This window comes from Rhineura floridana, chromosome 5, assembly GCF_030035675.1.
Source record: "Rhineura floridana isolate rRhiFlo1 chromosome 5, rRhiFlo1.hap2, whole genome shotgun sequence".
NCBI classification, from domain to species: Eukaryota; Metazoa; Chordata; class Lepidosauria; order Squamata; family Rhineuridae; genus Rhineura; species Rhineura floridana.
This window is the reverse complement of record NC_084484.1, coordinates 97,824,248-97,849,017: the sequence shown is the minus strand read 5'-3', so window position 1 is coordinate 97,849,017 and position 24,770 is coordinate 97,824,248. Positions and strand designations below refer to the sequence as shown.

The following is a 24,770-nucleotide window of genomic DNA, read 5'->3' as shown; positions in this document are numbered from 1 at the left end:
TAAAGGGCCACATGTAAATTGCAAGTTGCCCACCCTGGCCTCCGGAATGTTAAGGCTGCAATCCTATGCACACCTGCTAAATCATAAGCACCACTGAAATCAGTGGGATTTACGTCTAAGTAAAGATGTACAGGATAGCACTGTAAGTAATATTTTGAAATTTCTCCTTAATCTAACATTCCATTAATTGCTGGCTATATAGAGAGACAACCAGTACTTGATTTTTATCTTTTAAAAACAAAGCACTGACACTCAAACTATGTTAAAAAAAGGATATGGGGGGATCCCCTCATGTTTAAAAAAAATGAGTTTTCTAAAACCACTAAAAAACTTGCATTTACAAAATAGTTGATAAAAATATTCCTCTGAATTGTACAAGATGGTGGTAAAGAAACCACTGATTAAGAGACTTTGTACAAGATGTTACTCAGATTTTGCTTCTTTCTCTCCTGCTGCATCAGATACTGGGGCCTGAAAGGGGGAAAAATAGTTTAACCACTTTTATATATTTGTTTCCAAGTTCAAACCTATTAAAATATTGTTTTAAAAAGTATATTGTATATCAAATTTGAAATATAGAAGCAACAGAATTTTGTATTCTATTACTCTGAGCCAAAATGTTTTTAAATGTTTTAATCAACCAGTTTGAGCTTGCCTTTTTAGGCACAGCTACAACAGATTAGGTACAGCCACAATATATTTGTATCTTCAATCTCCATGTAGAACAACCTTCGGTATATATAGACCTTTAAAAGCAAACACTGAACACGGAAGCCTCCAGTGACAAAATTCATAATCCATTATGGTATATCAGTTTGGAGTGGCGGTTTGAGTTTGATTATTCTGCTCCTGTGCATTTTCAAGAATGTTCAGTACAGTAGGGCCCCACTCATACAGCGGGTTACGTTCCGGACCCCCGCTGTAAAGTGAAAACTGCTGTAAAGCTGAACCCATTGACTAACATTGACCAAAATGGCGCCCGACGGCAAGAAAACACTGTAAAAGCAGAACAAGCGCTGTAAGAGCAGGGCCTTTCTGCAACTGACAACCGCTGCATTAGCGGAACGCTGTAAAGCAAAGCACTGTAAAACGGGGCCCTACTGTACTGGTTTCCACATTAATATCAATAAATACCCATCAAAGCTTGCATATTCTATTCTCATAGTATATGTCTTTCTGCACCTATTATCCTACTAAAAAGATTATTATCTGATTAACAAAGAATGCATTTACTCATAAAACTATAGGACCAATACTAATTCTGTGTACAGCCAGGCAGTTTTATGAGAGCCATATAACTAAAGTACATGATTAACTTTACAAATAATCATATACTTAAGTTAGGTTAATACTTTTCATTAGGTTTCACTTCAATTAACACAGAGCAGTTTTAAATTCAAGGACTTAAATAGGAACGTCAAAAGCTGTGTTTCATGACAATGCTGTTTTTGACAGGTTTAAAAATCAAGCATTTTGTAGAGTATATACTTACTTTTTAAATTATATACAAATTAAATGATGCATAGAAACACATATTATACATGCCAGATGTTTGGTGAACTGATTTAGTTGGCCTGATCATCTAGGCTGGTAAGAGAATGCTTCCTGCTGTCAACCCTTGGACTGGGAATATGGTAGGGCACCACTCATACGATGGGTTACATTCTGGACCCCCGCTGAAAAGCGGAACTCATTGAATAGAATGGTGCGTGGCGCCCGAAAACCGCCATAAAAGCGGAACAAGCGCCGTATGAGTGGGGCTTTACTCTATTGCGTCTAATTGAGACTGCCGCATTAGCGAAGCGCCCTAAAGTGGAGCCCTACTTTATTAATGCTGAAAATATGCCAAATCCACTGAACTCACTACTGAAAGACGCTAGTAGAGAAGAACGAATTTGCTAGAACATACAGCAAACCCCTTTGTTCTGCCATTTGAAATCAGGGTAAGAACATAAGAAAAGGCCCGATGGATCAGGCTAAAGGCCTGTCTGGTCCAGCATCCTGGTTTTCTCAGTGTTCAACCAGATGCCTATAGGACACCTGCAAGCAGGACCTGTGTGCAACAGCACTTCCCCACTTGCAGTTCCCAGCAACAGGTACACAGAGGAATGAAACCCCTCCACCTATTCTTCCTGCCTCATCATCCTTTTTATCACTATAAGTATTTTCGCTGTGCCCAGAAGAAAGGGATCTTAAATTTGTTTAAATGTCATTATGCAACATCCACACAGGGCAATGCTGCAGCATGACATGACATTTCATATGCATTCTCATCTCTGCCAGTAAGACAGCATAGCCATTTTGAAGGCTGTAGAATACACAACAAAGCCATAGGATTTACCTCATCACTTTTTGCTTCTCCATTTTCCGCAGGCAAGTTATCCTTTAATTCCTCTTCGTTAATATCTTCAGTTTGTTTACCTTTTGGTCCTCTTTTCCCTTTTGTTTGGGCTTTCTTTTCCTCAGGCTTCTCCTGCAATAAAGCAGACCATCAGCATCTAGCCTTTAAAAATAACTCATTTGACAGAATGTGAAGATTCATGATCCCAATGCAATTAAAATGTCTTAGGACACCAAGAAGTAATCTAAATAGAAAATGTAGGAATGTCAGGAATGAAGCGCTGACTCATATATACACCTAGCCTCAGAAAGAACTCATATTTTTAGTGGCATGATGTCTTAGCACATCACCAGAAGAACTCATCACATGTATTTGTATGTATAGTGTCAAGCATCATTAATAGAAAAAACATAGCTGCTAGTGTGGTGAAAAGGTATCTAGCTATTCTTAGTTATTCCAACATTTGCATTACAATCAACCAATAGAATACTAAAACAGGTCTTTGATGTTTCTGTAGTTTTGGTATGTATACATGAAGCAGTACCTTGTGTTTTCATAAACAGATCACAATAGAAGCCTAAAAGGACATTTTATACTTTTGACAATCCATATCCATCTATAGCGCAAAGTGAAGAACTATGAATCATAAAATAACATACAACAAATAATGTGTATTTTTGTACTAACACTGTCCTCTTTAAGGGAAACCTGATAATCTCTAGCAGAATTATTGTGGTGTCATATATAGTGACATAAATAGGGACAAGATATTTTTCTACATTTTATGCTAACAGCTAAAATTTGATAGTGAATCCCAAGTAACTCAAGGGGCATATGGCAAGTGAGTGTTACAGGGACTAAGGCTAGAGGTGAAAAGAACTACAACTTTCCTCTCTCATCATTAGGCGGTGAGGAAGCTGCTTTCAGTAGCATGCTTGGGGCACCACTAAAAAGGGAGTAAAATTTTCAGCTATTTAAATTATTTTTTCTGCCAAGATTCACTCATTAAACTGCCAAAGAAGCCAACATATCTTTGAGCAATAAATTCAATGAATCAGCTGAAGGCTTACTAGCAGATGAGACTGCTTCTCTGCCATCTGGTTAGTACAGCCTTTCCCAACTAGTGGGCCACCAGATGTTGTTGGACCACAATTCCCATCTTTCCTGGCCATTGACAATGCTGGCTGAGGCTGATGGTAGCTGTGGTCCAACAACACCTGGTGGCCCACTAGTTGGGAAAGGCTGGGTTAGTAGGACTGATGCCAAAGATATGGAAATTAAGATCCAGTCTGGTTTTTCCAGCAATGGCCATAGTAAGGAATTCTATTACTTCATGAATTGTGTAAATTACTCATTTTTCTCTATCCCAAATCTATTTCTAATCAATTTAGTTAGGTCTAGAATCAACTGGCTGAGGTTTTTATTTTCCTTTCCATTCATTATATAAACTTCCATCAATGGGCACGTCATCTTTTTGTTGTTCCAAGTGCAATGGCGCTCATGCAACATTGTATCTGTTTAAACCAACATCAGATATTTTGGATAAGGGAATTTGCCAATTATTTTACTAATCTGTAGATCTATTATTTATTTGTTCAAATCAACCAATTACTGGAGTTCACAGCGCTTTAGTTCTGAATCAGTATTAATCTGCTGCTCCTGCCCTTTTCAGTGAACCTGAAACAAAACAGTTGTCACAGATGAATACTGAGTATTCAACATCTTTCTTTACTTAAAACTTTCTACAGCATTTGAGTATTCTGCTGTTTGGGCATTTCCTGATTTAATTAAGAGATATCTTTCAAAAAGAATCCCATAGTCATCTGTTACAGAAGTACTGAGCAATTTTTTCATTTACAGAGTGTTGCTGGTCCTTATTTCAAACCCTTCATTTTCCTGGATGGAGGAAGTATTTGCTACAGATAGCAAACTATCTGACAAATATTTTAATCACAGCACTGCCACTACTAGTCATGAATCCAACTGAGGATCCTGAAGTTGCAGATGTTATAGATTTTCTCTTATATCTAAACCAGGATTCTGGAACCAAATGGTAAAGATAAGCGCTTGCACTTCTACTGTAGGAATTGATCCTAAATCTAATTTTAGAGGGGGGAAATACCACTCCAAGAATTATCTAAACTACAGAAATCCCTAAATATGTTACTACAGAAAATTAATGCACTTACTAGTACATAACAAAAATGAAGAATCTCCCATTAAATTTTAGAGCTGAGATTATTCATTGATCCAGCTTGTGTACACATTATCCAAACATTTCCTTTTGAAACCCTTCTCAATATTTTCATTGTTACAGCCTGCAGAATGAAGATATCCTACCCCTGCTTTAACTCAGTGTATTTTTATAGTGAGTCACTGATTCAGTTTTGACACCTCAGAGAGGCACTTTTGTTGAAATTTTCCAATACAAACTGTAAAAAGTTCCAATAATTTAGATACTAGTCAACCTAATCAGCTGAGAGCCCTAGGATTGAGAAAACCAGTCAGCTTATGTGATAGTACTGCTACCACAAGCTCTATAGTGCACAATGGTTATCCTATAGCAATTAGTGAGCCTTTATAGCACACTCTGGCATGTGAAGCATTTGGACACGCATATGCCAGCAATCTTTCCAACAATGCTGTACAATATTATCCCCACATTGCTAGGGAGAAGGGCAAGGCTGAGAAAATAAGGGTTTGGTCAAGTCCATTTAGTGAGTTCCTGACTGAGGCACAATTCATTGGAAAATTCTTAAATGGTATCCTACACTAAAATTATGAACAGCAAAACAAAATATAAGTCAAACCCTGTCTGAAATTTCATTTCAATTGTTAACTATTAAGCAGTTTTAGGATTTCAACAAATTCCCATAGGACTGCAGTATGTTAAGAAAACATGTCTATTGTAGGTAACAAGCCTCTTGAGATAGGGCCCTGTCAAACTTACTCTTTGTTAAGCAACATGTAAGAGAACGCTTATTATTTTTTATGGTTTTAGAACATAGAGGTTGCTTTCAGAAATATAGCTGCCCAAATAAGTTGTACAACATAGGTTGTTTGACTAGCTACAACCCCATGTTGGTATCTACTACCGTTAGTGGCATTTGAATGCATGTAGTCTTTAAATTTTGAAGAGATCTATGTAATTAACAGGTCTCCTTGGCTGAAAAGTACCTCAGCATAATACAAGCCTACAAGTGTATTTTAAAGCAACCTTTCCCAACCTTTAGGTCCCCAGATGTTGTTAACCTACAATTGCCATCAGCCCCAGCCAGCATAGCCAATGGATAGGAATGAAGAAGGCTAGGACTAGGGAGGGCAGCTATGAGAGAACTTGAGAAGGTCCTCAAATGCAAAGATGTATCACTGAACACTAAAGTCAGGATCATTCAGACCATGGTATTCTCAATCTCTATGTATGGATGTAAAAGTTGGACAGTGAAAAAAGCGGATAGGAGACAATCAACTCATTTGAAATATGGTGTTGGAGGAGAGCTTTGCAGATAACCATGGACTTCGAAAAAGACAAATAATTGGGTGTTAGAACCAGGGATGTGGAGTCGGAGTCGTGGAGTCGGAAGCAATTTTGGGTGGAGTCGGTAGCAATGTACCGACTCCGATTCAGACTCCTTCATAAATGGCAAATGTATATTAACTAGTAATAACAAATTTACTGTAGTAAAATGGTAGCACAAGGCATTTCATCACCACCACGTGAATCCAGAGCTTGGAAAAGTTACTTTTTTAAACTACAACTCCCATCAGCCCCAGGGATTGGGCTCGTGGGAGTTGCAGTTCAAAAAAGTAACTTTTCCAAGCTCTGGATTCACGTGGTGATGATGAAATGCCTTGTGCTACCATTTTACTACAGTAAATTTGTTATTACTAGTTAATATACATTTGCCATTTATGAAGGAGTCTGAGTCGGACCGTAGAAAAATAGAGGAGTCGGAGTCGAAGGTCTGGCGTACCGACTCCACAGCCCTGGTTAGAACAAATTAAACCAGAACTATCACAAGCAGCTAAAATGATGAAACTTAGGTTATCATACTTTGGACATATAATCAGAAGACATGATTCACTAGAAAAGACAATTATGCTGGGAAAAACAGAAGGGAAAAAAGGGGGCCAAACAAGGGATGGATTAATTCCATAAAGGAAGCAGAACTGAACTTACAAGATCTGAACAGGGTGGTTCATGACAGATGCTATTAGAGATCATTGATTGATAGGGTTGCCATAAGTCATAATCGGCTTGAAGGCACACAACAACAAAAAACAGTCCAGCAACATCTGGGGACCCAAAGGTTGGGAAAGGCTGTTTTAAAGTATCTTGGCCAGAGCTTGGAAAAGTTACAAAAGTTTTTTTTGAACTACAACTCCCATCAGCCCAATCCAGTGGGCATGCTGGCTGGGGATGATAGGAGTTGTAGTTTAAAAAAAGTAACTTTTCCAAGCTCTGATCTCGGCATAGTACAGTGTGGAATGAGGAAGTACCAACCTGTGGTCTAATTAGTCCATCAGGCCTTCCCATCTGGCCTGTAAGGCTGTTTGCTTGCCCATCACCTAATGTTATATGACGCCAGGCATGGGAAATATAAAGCCACCGCTACAAAGTGATAATCAGACCACACTCTAAGCCTTGGAGCAGCGGTTCCCAAACTTTTTCCTCCATGGACTACTTGAAAATTGCTAATGGTTTTGGTAGGTCACTTAATGACTTTTTTGCCTATGGTAGCGATTGTAATGCACTGTGCTATATACTGTATGATTTCAAATTGTATTTTGAATGTGTCTTTTATGTCTAATGTACTGTTTTATTGTGTTACAATGTGAATTCCACAGAACTGAATAAAACTTAGAAGCAATAAAAATACAATTTGAAATCAGTGAAAATATTTAATGCAATAGATGTACTGTCTCCTGTCTTCAGCCACAAATCCACAGATATGCCTCACAGCACCTGAATGAAGCTCACAGATCACTGGTGGTCCACGTACCAGTTTGTAAACCTCTGCCTTAGAGCAAGTTCCCAATTATTATTCCTTTGCAGACACAACCTGAATTCAGCAGTTTGAATTTGGTGCTTTACAGAATTTGGCAGTGATCGGATACACTCAGGAGCAATCAGAAACATCATTTTCCAGCCATGGCTTGAATCTGATGCCTTTGCCTGTCATGCTGGTTTTAGCAAGGCTCAGATAAACTCATGCTCCTACTCTCTCCCAAGTGTATCCAAACCCCACCAAAAACAGCATGGCAGAGAAAAGTAACATATTTCAAGCTGTAGCTGCATAGAAACAATTGAGAGACATAGCTTTACCTTTCTCACATGGGAATCTTATAATATCAGGTGATGGGCAGGTAAGCATGAATTTTATCATACCCACATCCACCTTTGGCTCCACCACCAATAGAATGTGGCCTGTAGGTTGGCCACATATCAATTCCCTACCTCTGCTGTAGACATTTAGTAATGCTGCTATTTTTAAAATGAAATAAAAAGTCCTTCATCCAGCTCCAAACCAGATTTCAAATAAATTAACAATTTGTCTTTTTATATAACTCTCCCTCCCCAAAATCCTCTTACCTTTGAAGCTGTTTTTTTTTTTTTGGTTTCAGTTTTGGCAGTCACAGGTTTCTGAAAGAGGAGCACCACACATCTATTACGGCTTCCTTCTAATAATTGCAATGAATAAAGTAAGAAAAAAGGCAGAGCAAACCTATACTTACAGCTGATAGTCGTGCTGATCGCCTTTTTGGCTATAGCAAAACAAACCACAAAACAGATATTAATGACTTCCATAATACTACCAACCCTCCTCGTCATTACACCATAATATATTTAGTACTTACCTCCTCTTCAGCAGCGTTCACCTGTAATGGAACGTGTTTCAAAATATGAGAAAAAACATCGCATGCGCATTAACGTCACGCTGAACACCATTCCAGGGGCCGTGACATCACACGTCCCCTTCCCGCCGCTATGTTGAGAATTCGAACCTGAGGCCGTATCCCACCAATGCCTGCAGAAAGTTCTAGACGTTAGAACCTGCGAGAGGCTCGTTCCAATATAGCTTGCCTTACACGGAACGGGTACGAGACAGATGGGCCACAGTCTGGCGATCATCGCGGCCATTTACAACCGTCACGCCCCCTCCCCCCTTCCTGGACCTATAATATGAGCGCGAAAACTGTGGGCCTTCACGACAGACGGAGTCGTCGTAGAAAAGAACGCCCCAGTATGAAAGGACAGCCCGCTCGCCCGCCTATTTTTTTTTAAAGGGGGGGAGGTAAAGGGATGGAAAAGGGAGAAGTACGCGTTCTTAGCACACGTTAAAGTGTGCGCGCGCTCGTCGCCAACCTTTCTCTTCGGCATGGCGGAGTAAGCAGCGATGCCGAGCGACGGCACTCGGCTTTCCTTTTGCTTTTATTTTTCCCTATCGTCGTGCAGCGGGAGCGCTCGTTCTCGCAGCACAAGCGGCGATCACTGGTACTTCTTACTCCAGCCTACTGGGAGTCCGACTCTCACTACTGCGCACAGACCAGAATGCCCGCCTGCTTTCCTGACCCCCCTTCTCCTCCCGCAACCATCCCAGCAGCGCCAGCGGCACCGCAACAGGATCCAGCCGGATTGAGGGGATGGGGGGGCACTCATCTCAGCGCCGCCCCCCTACTACTAGGCGCGCGCATTCCTATTGGATAACCCAACTCGCGGGACCGCTTTTAAATCACAACAGTCCGTCCCATCCAGGAGGCGATACCCGTCAACTTCATATTCTCTCTCCTGGCAAAGAGGCGGGTGGCCCTCCTCCTCTACCGGGGCGGGTCTAATAGGATGTCCCGTCCCTTTACGTTCACGTCTCAGCAGTAGGGTGACGGCAGCTATGATATGTACGCAAGCGTCCACATGACAGTCGCGCGTGAGGTCAGCCGCTGGTTATTACAAAAGCAACGAGGCATAAATTGCACTGCGGAGATGTGCGCCTGCGCGGTTTTGAGCAGTGAGCGCGAGCCTTTCTGTTGTATTGGTCCCCCACCCCACCCCGCCCTTCGCGTAATTGAATGAGAGAGCTGGTATCGAGAGACTGGTAGCCGCTTTTCTTCTGTGCCCCTTCTCTCCGGTGTAAGACATGGACGACCTACGAGTGGAAACGGGAAGTGTGGCAGATGGCGGCGCGTGGTTCCTTGTGCTGAGCTCCGTGTTCTTGTGTAACCTTCTCAAAATCCTACTGCCCTCTTGCTCTTCCATTGTAAGTGACGTCACGCCGCCAGGTTCCCATAGCGACGGCGCCCCGATTCGCGTTCCTTCGTACGTCCCGGTAGGGAAGAACCCTTCCTCCCGCTGGGACCTAGTCAGAGGAGAGGGCTGAAGCGGCGGCCGCTGTGGGCCGAGAGGAGCGTCTTGCTGAGGTTGCGGCCCCGTAGTCGAGGTTTTCCCAGCCCCATCCTATTATGCCTCGTACTTTGTGCGGAAATACGTTTCGCTGTATTCTGTAGGACGAACTCAGCAGAAATTTTGCATAGGTTCCTCATATGGACTACTCACCTCACGGCTGTTTAGTCACGTTATTATATCCACTGTTTGGGAGATTTAAGGAATTGAAAGACCGGGCGAGGTTTACTCTTTCAGTTAATAATAATTAAATCAGATTAATTATCACAAGTAGCGAAGTCAATGTGTATTAATATGTAGACTACACTGGTGATAAATGTGTATGTTCTGTTGTTTCTTTGTAAAATAAGAGAGGTTGGGTGATTATGCGTCAGACTTGAAGAGTGCATTTGATTGCACGTTGAGGCTTTCATGGCAGAGATGGTGAAGTGTATGATGTAGAAATGGGGATTGTGGAATCAAGTGTCCTACGTTATTTGGCTGTCAAGTTCAGATTTTGAGTTGACCGCCAGAACGTTTGCATTAGGTACATTTCTCAAATGGGAATCTCTTCCCGCCTTCCTAAAGGAGAGAAGTATGAATTCAACAATCATAGGTTAGGCGTGCCATTGACAAGGACCTGAGATTGGCTGCAAAGTGCATCAACTCCAGCATGCATACTTACAGTAGTAAACCTGGGGAAGGTCCACATCATACATTTAAAGTGCATCCAGCACTCATTTAAAACTCATGATGTTCCCCAAAGAATCCTGGGAACTAGTTTATTAATGGTGCTGGGAATTTGTAGGTCTTTGAGGGGAAAACCACAGCTCCCAGGATTCTTTGGGTGAAGCCACGTCCTTTAAGTACATAGGATGTATTTTAAATGCATGGTTTCCTGGACTGAAATGGCTTGGGGTCTCAAGGTGATTCATCTGCCCATATTTTTCTATTGCTCAGGGCAGATGGCTGGATTGAGTACTGCAGTAGGAGACATTGTGTGTGCATATTGTCTGTGGAGCACTTAAAACTACAGACAGAATGTCCAGGTCTGGATGTGTCAGAAAGTTTCTTTTGACAGCCAAACCCTGCTTGATTAAGGAAAATAGATATTCTCTGCTAAATGTCAAACAAAAGTACAGAACGGTGAGGAGATTTTAACTTAGAGACAATTGTCATTAACTACTATATACATAAGATCCTCCGTGGCACACAGTGGTAAGCAGCGGTAAAGCAGCCGAAGCTCTGCTCACGGCCGGAGTTCGATTCCAACAAAAGGAGGAAGTCGAATCTCTGGTAAAAGGGGTTGAGGTCCACTCAGCCTTCCATCCATCCGTGGTCGGTAGAATGAGTACCCGGCATATGCTGGGGGGTAAAGAAAGGCTGGAGACGGAACTGGCAATCCCACCCCATATATATGGTCTGCCTAGTAAACATCGCAAGACGTCACCTTAAGAGTTGGAAACGACTCGCACTACAAGTGCAGGGACACCTTTACCTTTTACTATATACATTGTCATCATAATAATGCCAAAAGATGGAGCTGTGCCAATTATTTCAAATGCGAGCTTTAAAATCTCCATCCACCAAATCCGAAAGCATGTTTTCATTTTTAGCTCTCCTGAATTTATATTCTTACAGTCTTGCATACAATGCTTGGACTCCAAAGAAGTACCCAAGTACTTGGGTATGCCTACTCTAAAGAGCAGCCAATATCAGAAGCCAATTTTGAAACACCCCTCAGTGTGCTTGTGGCATAGAGGCATTCAAGACATACAATCTCAAAGCACTAATAGGCCTGTGGAACTAGTTGCTTGTTACTTCAGATCCTGGCCAATATCTCCCAAATACTATGTTCAGAAATAGATTTAAACCAGAACTGCTAGTGTGGTTGAAAAATGAGTTTTCTTAATATTAATTTGTTTACACAATCAGGATGTACCCCACAATAAGAAAATAAGTACTATATTATAGTCAAAGTATGAAAAATTGACTGAGGATGAAAATACATGCCTCTGGGAAAGTAGCTACTGTAATGAACCCTGAAGATAGTGACCCCAACGGTGAGGAGTATTGACAGGTTTGAGTTTACAAACTCCAGAGTTGTCTGCAGCAGTTGATAACGTCACTTTCATACCTAAATAAAGCACGTTACCAAATTCTTGCAAACTACACAGGAAGTAGATTGGACTGTGAAAAACCAACCCAAATTGTGTTTGCATTTTGACAAATTTGTAGGGCGTTACAATATCTCAGAGAGGAGGTCAGGTCTCCTGCTCCCCTGGTGCATTCACTATAGCTGCCCAATTTCCCTACTTTTTAAAGTTTGATAGAAATATCTGTTGGCTGTAGGTACGTTCTTAAACTGCAAGGTTTTTTGCCCATTAGTGAATTTCTTTGCTTTTTAATGTAATAAATGGGATCCTGTGCTAGTTTGCTGAGAATGGATTGATCATTTGCATGCTTATTGAGTTCAGTGGGATTTACTCCCCTGCAATCATGTTTAGGATAGGTGAAACTGACAGGGGATGAGGGGAAGGGGGAGGGGAGCAGGCGGGGGGGGAGGAGAAGGGCAGGTTTGATTATTTGCCTGCTTATTGAGTTCAGTGGGATTTACTCCTGTGCAGTCATGCTTAGGATAGGTAAAGCTGACAATGGGGAGGGAGGCCTGGAGTGGGCAAGGGAGGAGGAAAAAGGAAGATGGGAGGAAGAAGGGAGGGGAGAGGAGAAGAAGGGGAAAGGCGGGTCTGATTATTTGCATGCTTATTGAGTTCAGTGGGATGTACGCCTGTGCAATCATGGCTAGGATAGGTAAAACTGACCATGAAGATGGGGGAGGGGAGAGTAGAGGGAATTCTTATTTCACAATTTCAATGAATTATGAGAACTCTGACAGAAAAAAGTCCAAGCGGCATCTGGTTTTTTTCTCTCTCTCTCTCTTTTTACACTCTGACTGTTTTGTATATCACCCTGAAAATTTAGAAGGTTGTTAAGCAAATGTTTCTAAGTTCAGAACTATACGTTTTGTAAGGTTTCGTTTGAAATGAACTTATGGGAAGCATCAGAATAGCATGGGGGGTATTTTCAATTTAACATTGCAGAATGCAAAAAATCCATACTGGCTGTATAATGAGATGTCTGAAGCTGCACCTCTCAGACAGATGTGCAGATCAGAACTTATCTGGTTAACTGAATTTTGCACTTTTCCAAATTACACCACAATTTTCAACAGTTTAAATGCATCAAACTACATTTCAGTGCATGTTTTGAGAAAAAATGCACATCATTTAATACATAATAATAATAATAATAATAATAATAATAATAATAATAATAATAATAATAATAATATTTATTGCGGCCGAAGGCCATCATTTAATACATAGTATTAAAATACTTCTTTTGGGTGGATTAAAAAAATCACAATTCAGTGTAGAAATGGAACAAAATTATGGGTAAAAACATGCAATAATGACACAGACCAGAAATAGATTCACCTATCCCAGAGTAGAGGTGTAGAAAGTTTTAAAATCTTGAAAAATAAGGTTGCTTCATTGATCCTCAGCCCCAGGATTTGAGGACATAGCCTTCAGTTTTGCGTGTCTGAATACTCGTCCAGACAATGTATGGAGAAGGAGTTGGGTAGTAGACAGACTATTAGCAAAGTCTTTCTAGGAAAGCCTAAGGTATTTATTTATTTCATCACTTTTCACAAAATGTTTCCAAGCAGGGTTGTGGAGTCGGAGTTGGAAGCAATTTTGGGTGGAGTCGGTAGAAATGTACCGACTGGCTTCAAAATAAAATTAATAATTTAAATTTTTTGTTTTAATGTATTTTAAGGACTTTTTATGATCTTAAAGTGTTTTTAGCATTTCTGTTTGCCGTCCTGGGCTCCTGTTGGGAGGAAGGGCGGGATATAAATTAAATAATAAATTAAATAAATAAATAAATAATATACATTTGCCATTTATGAAGGAGTCGGGCAGTAGAAAAATAGAGGAGTCGGAGTCGAAGGTTTGACATACCAACTCCACGGCCCTGTTTCCAAGACGCTTACAAAACATTAAAGTTAAGAATATTTTCTTTGAGGCGTGCTTCAAAGTGCATCTAGACTGAGCTGTTTAGGAGAGGGAGTAAACAACTGCTTTGTGAAGCAAAGCAAAAACGTTTTTTGAACAAATATATTCGTTTTATTAAAAAGAGCAAAGTGATGACTCAAGATGTCCAAACAGCTATTCTCTTCGTTAGATATCCAGATTGCTACAAAAAGATGCTGAGCAGGAGTCACAGATGAGATCTGAAATTCAGAACATGAAGCAAGAGCTTTCTACGATTAGTATGATGGACGAATTTGCTAGATATGCCCGACTGGAAAGGAAGATTAACAAAATGACGGACAAGCTTAAAACTCATGGTAGCTATTTGCTGTTTCTATTTGCTTCTTGTTCATTAGCCAACCTTTACTGTTTGATCTTTCACTTCCATTTTATAATCTTTCACTTCCATTTTATTATCTTTTTATATTGCCTGTACTACTCTTTTTTAAAAAGCATACATAGTGTAAAAATATTATATCAAAATGCACTAAACCTATGGATAAGCGGATATGTCAGCTCAGGGCAATGGTAGCATTGTGTTACTAATATTTCTACATATGTGTCTTGTAAACTGCAAAATACAGAGGGCTAGTTTTTGTTTTTGTTTCTAATTACAGCCTTTTCTTAGCCATAGCCCCTATAATTTGAATCGTAAAGAAACAGGCAGGAATTGTATCACTCAGATTGTAGGGATTGAAAAAGCATGCAAGTTTTCCTTTTCCTTGCTTGTGTTCAGAACAGGTGCCAAATAATAATTGCCAAATACCCAAGAGCTTGTTAGCTATTCCATGGTCTTTGCTGTCATTGACCTAAACAGAGATATAAAAGCAAGTTTAATTTTAATTGAAAGTTTGTTAGAACAATACCTATTGGATTTTCCTTGGAAAATGGAAATGGACTGCCTTCAAGTCGATTCTGACTTATGACGACCCTATGAATAGGGTTTTCACGGTCAGCGGTATTCAGAGGGGATTTACCATTGCCTTGCCCAAGGTCTCCCAGTGAGCTTCATGGTTGTGTGGAGATTTGAACCCTGGTCTCCCAGGTCATAGTCCAACACCTTAACCATTACCCCACACTGGCTCTCTAGGATTTTCCTTACAGCTCTGTAATAAAAGGCAGGCTTCCTTCCTTCCTGAGCGAGGGGCGGGGCTGTTTAAGCTTTTGGCTGCTTTTAATCTAATCAAGGGGCTGCGCCTTCCAGCTGTTCAATGGAAAGCCCTGTGGACCTCTGTTTTACCGAAGAAGGATGCAGTAGTAGCATAGTTCTTGAAAAACAAGTTTTTAGATCCAAAGTGCCAGAATCACATGCTCAGCTTGCTTGTAGCATGCATTACTGTGCTTTTCCTTTGAATGGGAATGAACTTTGTATCTTGAATACTACCGATGATCCTGACAACCAGCCATTACACTTAATAGGTCATCATCATTCAATTACTGCACTGGCATTTGGGAGCAAAGTCAATCCACTCCTCATTTGCTCTGCTTCACGTGACTATGTAATAGTGTGGAATCTGGATGAATGCATGAAGAAGGTGCTACAAGGGTTAATTCCACAAGGCACTGTTATAGGAACACTTTTGGGAATGGTGCTTTATGTTCGATTTAGTCCAGATGATGAGGCAGTAGCAGTATGTGCTGGCCATCGGATATACATGCTAAATGCAAAGTATGAAGCCATACTTGTTGAATTGGAGGGTCACCTGGCTCCAGTGACTGCAGCTGAGTTCTGTACTTGGGAGAAAAATATACTTATATCAGTTTCTGAAGACAGAAGTTTTAAGGTGTGGGACTATTCTACTGGACTGTTAATATATCAATCAGCAGTAATAACAGCATTTCCTCTTCTAAGTCTCTTCATTGATGAAGAAAATAGATTATCACTGGATGTGCAGATGGACAGCTTTGGATCTTCAGCTTGAGTAGTGGGCATCAGTATCGCTGTGTGGTACACATCAATTTAAAGAAAGAAAGAGAGAAGTTTTACAACAAAATGAGGAAATCTGAACAATTGGGTAATATATTTCCAGAAAACTTCCAGATCCTTTTAAAATATAACCAGTTCAGTGATGATATGGTTAAAAAAATGTACTAGAGACCTGTTGGTCAGTATGGATTAACTTTACATCTAAATGTCATGGGAATTGATATTACATGCACACAGATATCAAGAAGGCCTTAGTGAGTTCTCAGACAGGCTGATATGGAAAGAGGTGAGATATCCTGGCATCACACCATTTAAGGTTTTAAATATTAAAACCAGAAGTTTGAACTGATATCAGAAACACATTAGCAACTAGTGAAGTCAATTGAGGATCAGCATAATATTATCTAATCTGCTGCCTCTCCTATTAACTACATCTGGTACGCAAGCTACACCCTTTGCTAGACAAATCTGACCTGGGCACAGTCACTTCTGCTCTAGTTACTTTATGTAGGGCTATCCTTGAAGACAGTCTGAAAACTTCCATTGATCTAGAATGTGGCCACTAGAGTTTTGTCCAGGGTCTTTAGAAAATATATTATGGCAATCTTCACTCAGTTTCACTCACTAATTTGTTTGCATACTAAGTTTAAGTTGCTGCTTTAAACATTTAAAGTTCTAAAAGGCCTGGGACCAGTGTAGTTCAGGAATTGTTTTTTCTTTATCCCTCCACATCTAAAGGTTGGTTGGTGAATATAAGAGAGAGGACCTTTTCAATTGTGGTACCCAGCTGGTGGTATACCTATCAAAGGAGGTCACCATGTTTCTTCGTGGTCCATTTTTAGGATAAAGCTGAAAACTGTGTTATTTTAGCATTCTTAAAGTAAGGTGTCTAAGTATGCCTTGCCTTATAACTGCTTTTACTATTACAGATTTAAACTGTTTTTTTAAAACCCCTTTAGTACCACTCCCTATATGTGTGTGTGTGTGTGTATTGTATTTTATGTATTTTCATTGTATTTTATGTATTTTAATTTATTTTGATGTTTTTGTGATTTTACTGTTTACAATTTTATTATGTATGTGTTGGATTTTCTTTTTGTAAGCCGCCCTGAGTACCCTATTATAGGGTAGAAGGGCGGGATAGAAATATTTTAAATAAATAAAATAAATAAATAAAAATAAAAAGGGCTACAAACATCTTTTTTTAACCAAAGCTGAAAATTTGAAGAAGGGGCCTAGAGTGTCCCTGAGGAGAGACTATGTCTCCTCTATGACTGATACCCCAAATTACAGACCGTAGCTCACTGCTGTCAATGGAATAACTTTTCGTGTAATAATTAGGAAGCAGTCAATGGGATTTTCAAGAAATAAGTACAATTGCCACATGACACTGAATGTCTGTAGGGTTTCTTGCAAACATGTACACACAAATAACATGAATAGTTTTATCTTTTACAAAAATAAATGTCAGTTACATTCCGATTGAACAGAATCCTTATATTGGAATGAGAATTAGTTTTTGTGAGTTTAAAACAAAAGCATGGCTTCTATTTATGTAAATAATGCAAATTATACCTGTTTCTTTTTAACAGTGAAAATGCGAACAGCTCAACTAGCCAAAATAAAGTGGGTAATAAATATTGTGTTCTACATTTTGCAAGTAAGTAAAATGGTTTATAGAAAAGTGTAAATAGCATGTGTTAAGGAAGCCTTTTAAAGCAATAAAGCAGTGATTCCCAACGTGGGTGGTAGAGCCCCCCTGGGGGCCATTACAGCCTTTCAGGGGGGCGTTGGCATGACTACAAACTTTAGGGGAGCGTTTGGGTTCATTAGGGGGGCATTGAGATTTGGCGGTCTGATGTGACAGTTGAAGCATTTAAGTTTTATTTAATACACAAATCATTAATTTTTAAACTGTTTTGTCCCCAGTTAGAATGTATTTAATAGTCTCAATTCATGGAAATAACACTATAAATAGTGTGTGCTCTTTGGTAAAGAAATTCTGAATAGCAGCCAGTGTCATATCAAGGAATGGGGATATTAGCCACGCCCCGGCACTAAGTAATGTTCTGATGCTATCTTGAGGGATGTTGGAACCAATCATGAGAGAGTGCTTGATAAGCTGGGTGTATTGGTGGAGGGCGCATTCTTCCAACGGATGAGTTCTGTGTGCAAACGGGTGACGCAGACAGTCAGTTATTCGCTGGTTTTCTTCAGGAATGTGACACACTCGCTACCCATTGTTTCTGTGATGTTTGAATGAATTTTTTATTTCGGTCCCAGACCAGCCTTAGTATCACAATTCTAGTACAAAAAGTTACATCACACACAAGATCATAGGATAAAAGCAGGTTATTAAAAATAAGCTAAAATTTTAGATTAAAATATAGGGAACAGGGTAACCTAGAGTAAAAAATTTTATTCAGCATCCAGTAGCAGTTTTCTATGCTTAATGGCAGCAGCACAGAATTTGGCTACTTTACTAGTGACCCAAGGAATGGTATCCATTAACATAAAAGCGGGGTAGTCGAATTCCGATTTCGCAGGGAATGCTTGTAAAATGGGGGTAATAAAAACACGGCAAATATCCCGGTAAAAGGAGCAGTATAGAAGAACATGCCCAATTGATTCCACCTCCCTGTTGTCACATGGGCAAACTCGACCAGCATAAGGGACTCCGTTATACCTTCCTTTCAGCAAAGCAGATGGCAAGACATTATGCCTTGCTAGAGTAAATGCTCGTCTATATTTCGCAATAGTTAGATTTGTGAGATAATTTGCCGGGAGGGACATCCTTTGAGTCAGACCTGGATTTGGATATGCCGCCACCAGGCTCTGGTTATTTTGGAATTCGATATCCTTTATCCGTTGGGAGATGACTGTTTTGGCCTTAAACAGCCCAAGATCAATAAGCATCTCTGGAGAAAAACCTAAGGCATGTATTTTCTCATAAATCAATCGCTTCCACTTTGACTGAAAAGGGTCTTCTAATGTGAGAGGGGCCAACTCCCCGGGGGCAAAGATCAACTTAAGCCAATAGTTGATCCTGAGGGTCCAAATCCAGGACTCTATCAAAGGAAGTCCCACCTCTAAACGGCTGGTCACATTGGGGAGACAAGGGGGGAGCCCTAAGATAGCTCTAAGAAATTTAGTTTGAATGGCTTCCAGACGCCCGAAGTCACTGAATTGTGAAAAGCGCAGAATTGTGCCCCATATAGCAATTGTGCTATTATTTTTGCGTGGAACACTTGTAGCACCGCAGGAATATATTGTCTCCCTTTGCTGTAATAAAAGGAGAGCAATGCCTTTGTGGTCCTCTGCATTCACTGTGATATTCATACATACATTGGGGCTTCCAAGAAACAGAGGCTTGGAAGACTGTTGCCAGGTATCTATAGGATGAAACCTGTTGGATTGGGCAGTCGTTTATTTGCCATCAATGTCTGACCTTTTTCTTAGTGAATATCATCACTTTAGATTTATCATGATTTATCTCCAGTCTTTCTTTGATGCAAAAAGTTGTAAAGGCCCTCAGTAGCCGGCACAGACCAATACTGGTTTGGGACAGTAAGGCCGCATCATCTGCGTATAGTAGTATAGACACGGGTGTGTTGGCCAATTTGGGGGGGGGGTGCGAGTTTACTGCTGCTAGATGACGGACAATATATAAATAAATTGAAAAGGGTAGGGGCAAGGATGCAGCCCTGTTTAACCCCATTATGGGTGTGGACAAGTGCTGACAGATGCTCCACACTGTCAGTTCTGACTCTAAGGTTGGTGTCCTCATAAAGACTTCGTATTAAATATAATAGTCCAAATTGGGAGGTGCCCACAGGAGTTTGCCAAATCTTGGAAATATGGCCTTGGCAATACTCCTACTGTGTTAGCTCAAGCTCGTTTTTGATAATTACTGTATATCTTCCTCCTTCTGTACAAAAATATGAAATAGAGCTCCACTGGGCCAAACTGGAAGAGTATGTCTCCAATTTGACCACTGATTATCCAGAAGCCTATGTCATTATGGCAGGCGACTTCAACGCCAGAACTGGTCCGGACAATGAAACTCTTTATGATCATTTCCACGCATGTCTGCCGAGTCTCGAAAGGGACCATGGTAATGCGAATAGACTAAGGACACGAGATGTAATCTAGCTGGATACCATCTCCTCCAGATGTTTAAATGAACTTGTTTAACGAAACAGTGCCGGTAAACTGAATGAGTTTGTTGTTAAGTAACACAGTGTAAGACTATTACTATCCAAGTATACTCCAGATATTGTGAAGTTAGCCAAAACTCGTCAAGCTTAAGGATCACACTAGTATTTTATAATAAATCTCATTTTATTTACTTTTCTATAACTATAACTATGTATGTATATTATTAAATCATACTAAGAATTCAATGTGTAATCTAAGTGCAATAAAAACACATGATAAAAACGATCAGTAATAATAATTGAAAATACCTTTTATGCATTACTCATATTTTAAGGGAAGAATAGGAAGCATTGGCATATACTTAATCTAAGGGGGGCGTTGGGCACAAAAAGATTTGGCAAAGGGGCGTTGGGTCAAAAAAGGTTGGGTAACGCTGCTATAAAGTAATACTAAATTGAGTAAGATTCCATGTGCAGTAATAGGCAATGTTTATGTTCGGAAACAAAATCTCTGCACATAAAAAATTAGATGTTGAGGGTATTGTTTTGTATGAAGGACCATTTGATTGTGTGACATTCATTCACATGCACACATACACACACTGAAGAGTTATAACTGAAGCAAAGATTCACCGCCTTAGTGAGAACTAGGCCACAGTCTTTCCTTTGTCCTACCTTTTCATCTGGCAACCAATCATGTGAGATTTGTGTCCAGTACCATGAATTCTGAGGACGTCAGCACAGAGAATGCAAACTCCCCTGCTCTTGAAGTGCAAGCCAACAACTGATTGGTAGCCAAGGAAAGACTGTGCTCCTGTAGGAGTGCAGTTATGGGGCAAGAGACCAGAATTTTCACCTTGTGGCTTTGAGATCATAGTAGTTCATTTGCATTAGCTCAAAATTATTTTTATGACAAGATAGGAAACTTTAGGCATCAGAAATGCTGATTGTGCAGCTAGATGAACACAAGCACTTTCTTATTTTGTGCTTTTCATGCATAGTCATATACAACTGTTTTTATTCCAGGCTGCCTTAATGATCTCACTAATCTGGAAATATTACTCTGAACCAGTTACTGTGCTCTCAAGCAAATGGCTAGCCCCACTAGAACGTTTAGTAGCTTTTCCAACAGGAGTGGCAGGTAAGACTACAGTGTGTAACTGTTTCTCAAGCTTTTTCAAGAATTTCATATATCTTTCCTATCTTAGTATCATATATGAGTTCATTTTGAACATGTTGCCACACCTTCTGCTTCTCCAGATTCCTAAGCAGTTGCAGAGCACAATAATGATTGGCTCATCATGTTGCCTGAGGGTACAAGCTCCTTGGCTCAACATGTGATTACCTCTGCCACGGGAGATTATTTAAGGGGGAAAATATGTTAAAGGGTGATATATTTCCACTTTTAGTTGCCTTAGGGGGATTGTAATAATTTGACATGATTCAGTTTTCAAAACAATTCGCAAGACTATAACTAGGAATGTGTTTCAGAAATTGCATGGCAACATTTTGGTTTGTCTTTATCTTGAATACTTCTCACTTAATAGTTGTAATCAAATTATAGATCACACCTTTTCTTTCACATAGATGTCTTCAGTTAACATGGGGACACAATCCACCAAGGATTTAACTTCCATAACTCCCCTTGAAATGGATAAGAGAAGCAGTAAGAGCACTGTTTGTTGTGCAACTCTATTAATTTCAATTAAATTTAGACTGGAGAAGGAAAAACCTGGTGCTGCCATTAGGCATAACCCACCAGTCTGCATAGAGTCTCCAGTTTACACATGCTGGTGGTCCTTGGATTCATGTAATTCTTCTGACTTCCTAGTTATCTCCTAGATTATCCCATGAAGCAGATTTTTCAGTAACTGCCATATTGTCATTTGGTGTTGCTACTCAAACTGTTTTCTTGTACATGCATGCTTACATGTGTATGCTTATGTTACTAATATTACTAGTGACTTACAGCATGTATCTCTTATTTTTAGGTGGTGTTGGCATTACTTGTTGGTTGGTGGTTTGCAACAAAGTTGTGGCCATTATGCTTCACCCTTTCAGCTGAGAAGGAAAACTAGTTTCAGCCATTCTGAATTTCCTGTCCATTTTCACAATGTTTTTTTTTAAAAAAAATCAACATCTATACACTACACCATCTGGGATATGATACCTTACGAAAAGGGGACGGTTTAGGGTTGAATTAATAAAGCATGAAAATCTTTTTGTAAAAAATCTTTTTGTAACATTCTGTTAATGTTTATTTTAATATACTGTTTTGTGTAAAGTTCCTATTCAGTTTGTAAATTGCAGTGCTGGACATATTTAAATATGCATAAGTTCTATTTAAATTGATAGTCTCTCAGTCCTGACCATGTCTACTCAGAAATAAGTTCTAGTGAATTCAGTGGGGCTTACTCCCAAATAAGTGGGGTTAGGATTGCAGCCTAAGTGCATGTAATTACTTGGTTTTAAAACCATGTAAACACTTTAAACGTGAAATAGTCCAGGAGTATATGTGGAAAAATCCTGCCTTGTGGCAGAATTAGTGAAAAGAATGTGTGGTTGGTTTTATTTGAAACTACCTGTAGGTACATAATTTCCATGATGTAACTGTGTGTGGCATATAGTTTTGATGACATCATCAAGATGGCTGCCATCAAAATTCACAAAATCATGAATATCACTAAATAGTGGACAGATTTTAATTTATAAGGTCTCAAAGATAAATTAGAGAGCTACAGAATAACAATAATTTCTATGGTGTAACTGGTGTGTGACGCATAATATTGATGATGTCATCAAGATGGCCACCATCAAATTTCACAAAATTATCAATATCTCCATAACTAGTGGATGGATTTTCATTTTTAAGGTCTCAGTTTAAAGGTAATTCAGAGAACACCATATGGTAAGGGAACCCTCCATGCAACTGTTATTACTTGTTATCAAGAATGTCATGAGGAAGATGAACTACAGCCCATTACACTCTCTGAAGTAGGCATGCATAACCATTCACTACAAGAACTACCCTATGACATGACAGAATTCATTCCTTACAATGGTCCAAAAATCCTAAAGCCAAAGAATACAATTTTAAGGAATCTGTTGTAAGTTGGAAAGAAAAGGATTTGAAAATATTCCAAAATACAGACTTGGCTTGGTGTCCAGGCAAAAGGGGTAGTGTATCAAAACCTTATATATTACATATTGAGAGTACACCATGTATGTACAGGGAGGATGAAGATGCAATGATTACAGACACCCTTAATGAAGCTGAGCAACAGAGTACTCATCTGAACACTCCAACCTGGATAGCTTTCAATGCAGCATTACAAGAAGTTCGTAAGCAAATAACACGTGTGTGTGTTCTACCAATCAGACCCATTACCCCTACAGATTGTTCATTCAGTTGACATATTTGCACCAACTGGAAAGTTTAACAACACAATTTTGGACCAAAATCAACATGTGTTGTTACATTAGAATTGGGTCTATAAGCCTGTCCAGCAACAAATAATATCTCAACACTTTCTTTGATCAATTTGTTTTATGGCCTGGTGAAATGCACATATGCATGGTGTTACTTCGCGTAATTGGCACTTAACATTGATGGAAATATGGAGTATTTGGTACAGTGGGAACCCTGCATCACATCATTGGGAAACACCTACAGTATGCTGTAGAAGTTCACACCCATACACTCGTTGCTACTACCTGCTACCTAGAAACATTCTTGAAGAAACATCCATGTGAAGAAATTTGATTCTACCAAAGGCATTGATATTGAAGGTATGTTAACCACCATAGAGAAATGCAATCTCTCTGGTCAAATAAGGGAACTTGGTGAGATCCAAGGACAATCAAACCCAACATTTAAAATGATGCGACAATACATGGCAACGGTGGAGTGTTTGTTGCAAGTAATTAGGTCTATTAGGAATTGTGACTAGAATGCATCTCATCTCTAGAAGCAATCATTTGGTATTTCCGTTTACTCTGGGATGATGGTGTATCTTGCTGAAGTATGTGCTTCGAAAGAGTCTGATCCTGAAATTTGGAAGGTGTTTGAAAAAAGTAACTGAGTTGTTAGGAAAACAGGTTCCATTCTGTGTAGGTATTACACAGCATCCTAAGGCCCTGGCCCATTATTTTTTAATAGCACCAATGCTTGACCAAATATCTGAAGAGATGTCAGGCATGGCAGGGATACCATTAAGGCCCGCAACATTGCGCAAGCATCATCAGAACTTGAAGCAATCACTAAAGAAGATATGGCAATAAATAAACTTCATATTGAACTGAAATGGATTGGAAATCCATTTTTATATGATGGGCCTGAACTCAACATTGCAGTCAAGGTAGTTCGCGGTGAAAAAAATTGCAAAAGATGTTAGGTGATGGTGTGTTTTTGGTACCAGATTGTATGAAGATTTCAAAACACAAACTTGTGCCTCAGGTGCAAAGGGAGTTAGATCAGGGAGAGGAGTCAGATGAGGATGAGGTCCCTGGGGACGTTATAGGAGGGGGCTCTGTCAGCCCCCAGACTTACCCATCCCTCCTGTGGAGGCAGACCCCACCCTGTCTGCGAGTTCCCCGTCTGAGCCGTTGGAAAGTGACCCTTCGCATGCTCCAACCCTGCCTGCGCCGGAATCCCCATCTGGCACTTCAAACGCTTCCCCGCCAACCAGCTTCCCGCTCCCTAAGGTCACACCATCACCTAGCGAAACCCCACTGTTGGATGGGGCATCAGAGGCTCGCTCCCCTCACCCCACATGAGAAGGCACAAGAAGTGGGACTCCCAGAGGGTGGGATTGGGGGAGGAGCCATCGGTTACGGGAGAAGATCTTCCCTATTTAAGCGGGTGCCCACC

The 24,770-nt window shown here is 40.0% G+C and overlaps 2 protein-coding genes across 6 annotated transcripts; one reads left to right on the top strand and one right to left on the bottom strand.

The window, feature by feature from the left end:
• Nucleotides 1-297: 297 nt before the first annotated feature.
• HMGN1 (high mobility group nucleosome binding domain 1) lies at nt 298-9,252 on the bottom strand. Of its 4 annotated transcripts, XM_061627653.1 has the most exons (7): nt 9,109-9,238; nt 8,348-8,370; nt 8,201-8,221; nt 8,078-8,107; nt 7,935-7,985; nt 2,342-2,473; nt 298-471 (listed from the first exon to the last, which is right to left on the bottom strand). In XM_061627653.1, the coding sequence occupies exons 1-7, from the start codon at nt 9,119-9,121 to the stop codon at nt 424-426; spliced, it is 318 nt and encodes a 105-aa protein (XP_061483637.1). In that variant the 5' UTR covers nt 9,122-9,238; the 3' UTR covers nt 298-423. The 4 variants fall into 4 exon arrangements, with proteins under 4 accessions (XP_061483637.1, XP_061483639.1, XP_061483638.1 ...); XM_061627655.1 differs by lacking the exon at nt 7,935-7,985 and having other exon boundaries at nt 9,109-9,252; XM_061627654.1 differs by lacking the exons at nt 8,348-8,370; nt 9,109-9,238 and adding an exon at nt 8,709-8,999.
• Nucleotides 9,077-22,132, top strand: GET1 (guided entry of tail-anchored proteins factor 1). 2 transcript variants are annotated; one of them, XM_061627652.1, is made up of 5 exons: nt 9,077-9,272; nt 13,968-14,133; nt 17,336-17,403; nt 20,927-21,041; nt 21,892-22,132. In XM_061627652.1, the coding sequence occupies exons 1-5, from the start codon at nt 9,237-9,239 to the stop codon at nt 21,963-21,965; spliced, it is 459 nt and encodes a 152-aa protein (XP_061483636.1). In that variant the 5' UTR covers nt 9,077-9,236; the 3' UTR covers nt 21,966-22,132. The 2 variants fall into 2 exon arrangements, with proteins under 2 accessions (XP_061483636.1, XP_061483635.1); XM_061627651.1 differs by lacking the exon at nt 9,077-9,272 and adding an exon at nt 9,279-9,597.
• Nucleotides 22,133-24,770: the final 2,638 nt, after the last annotated feature.

Excerpts from the sequence above, each read along its gene's own strand:
- HMGN1 (XM_061627653.1), bottom strand. Across the intron at positions 7,986-8,077 it reads GATCAGCACGACTATCAGCT|AAACCTGTGACTGCCAAAAC; the intron begins GTAAGTATAGGT and ends CTCCTCTTTCAG. Across the intron at positions 472-2,341 it reads GAGAAGCAAAAAGTGATGAG|GCCCCAGTATCTGATGCAGC; the intron begins GTAAATCCTATG and ends TCCCCCTTTCAG.
- GET1 (XM_061627651.1), top strand. The coding sequence starts at position 9,478 with ATGGACGACCTACGAGTGGAAACGGGAAGTGTGGCAGATGGCGGCGCG. Across the intron at positions 14,134-17,335 it reads GGACAAGCTTAAAACTCATG|TGAAAATGCGAACAGCTCAA; the intron begins GTAGCTATTTGC and ends TCTTTTTAACAG. Across the intron at positions 21,042-21,891 it reads TTTTCCAACAGGAGTGGCAG|GTGGTGTTGGCATTACTTGT; the intron begins GTAAGACTACAG and ends TCTTATTTTTAG.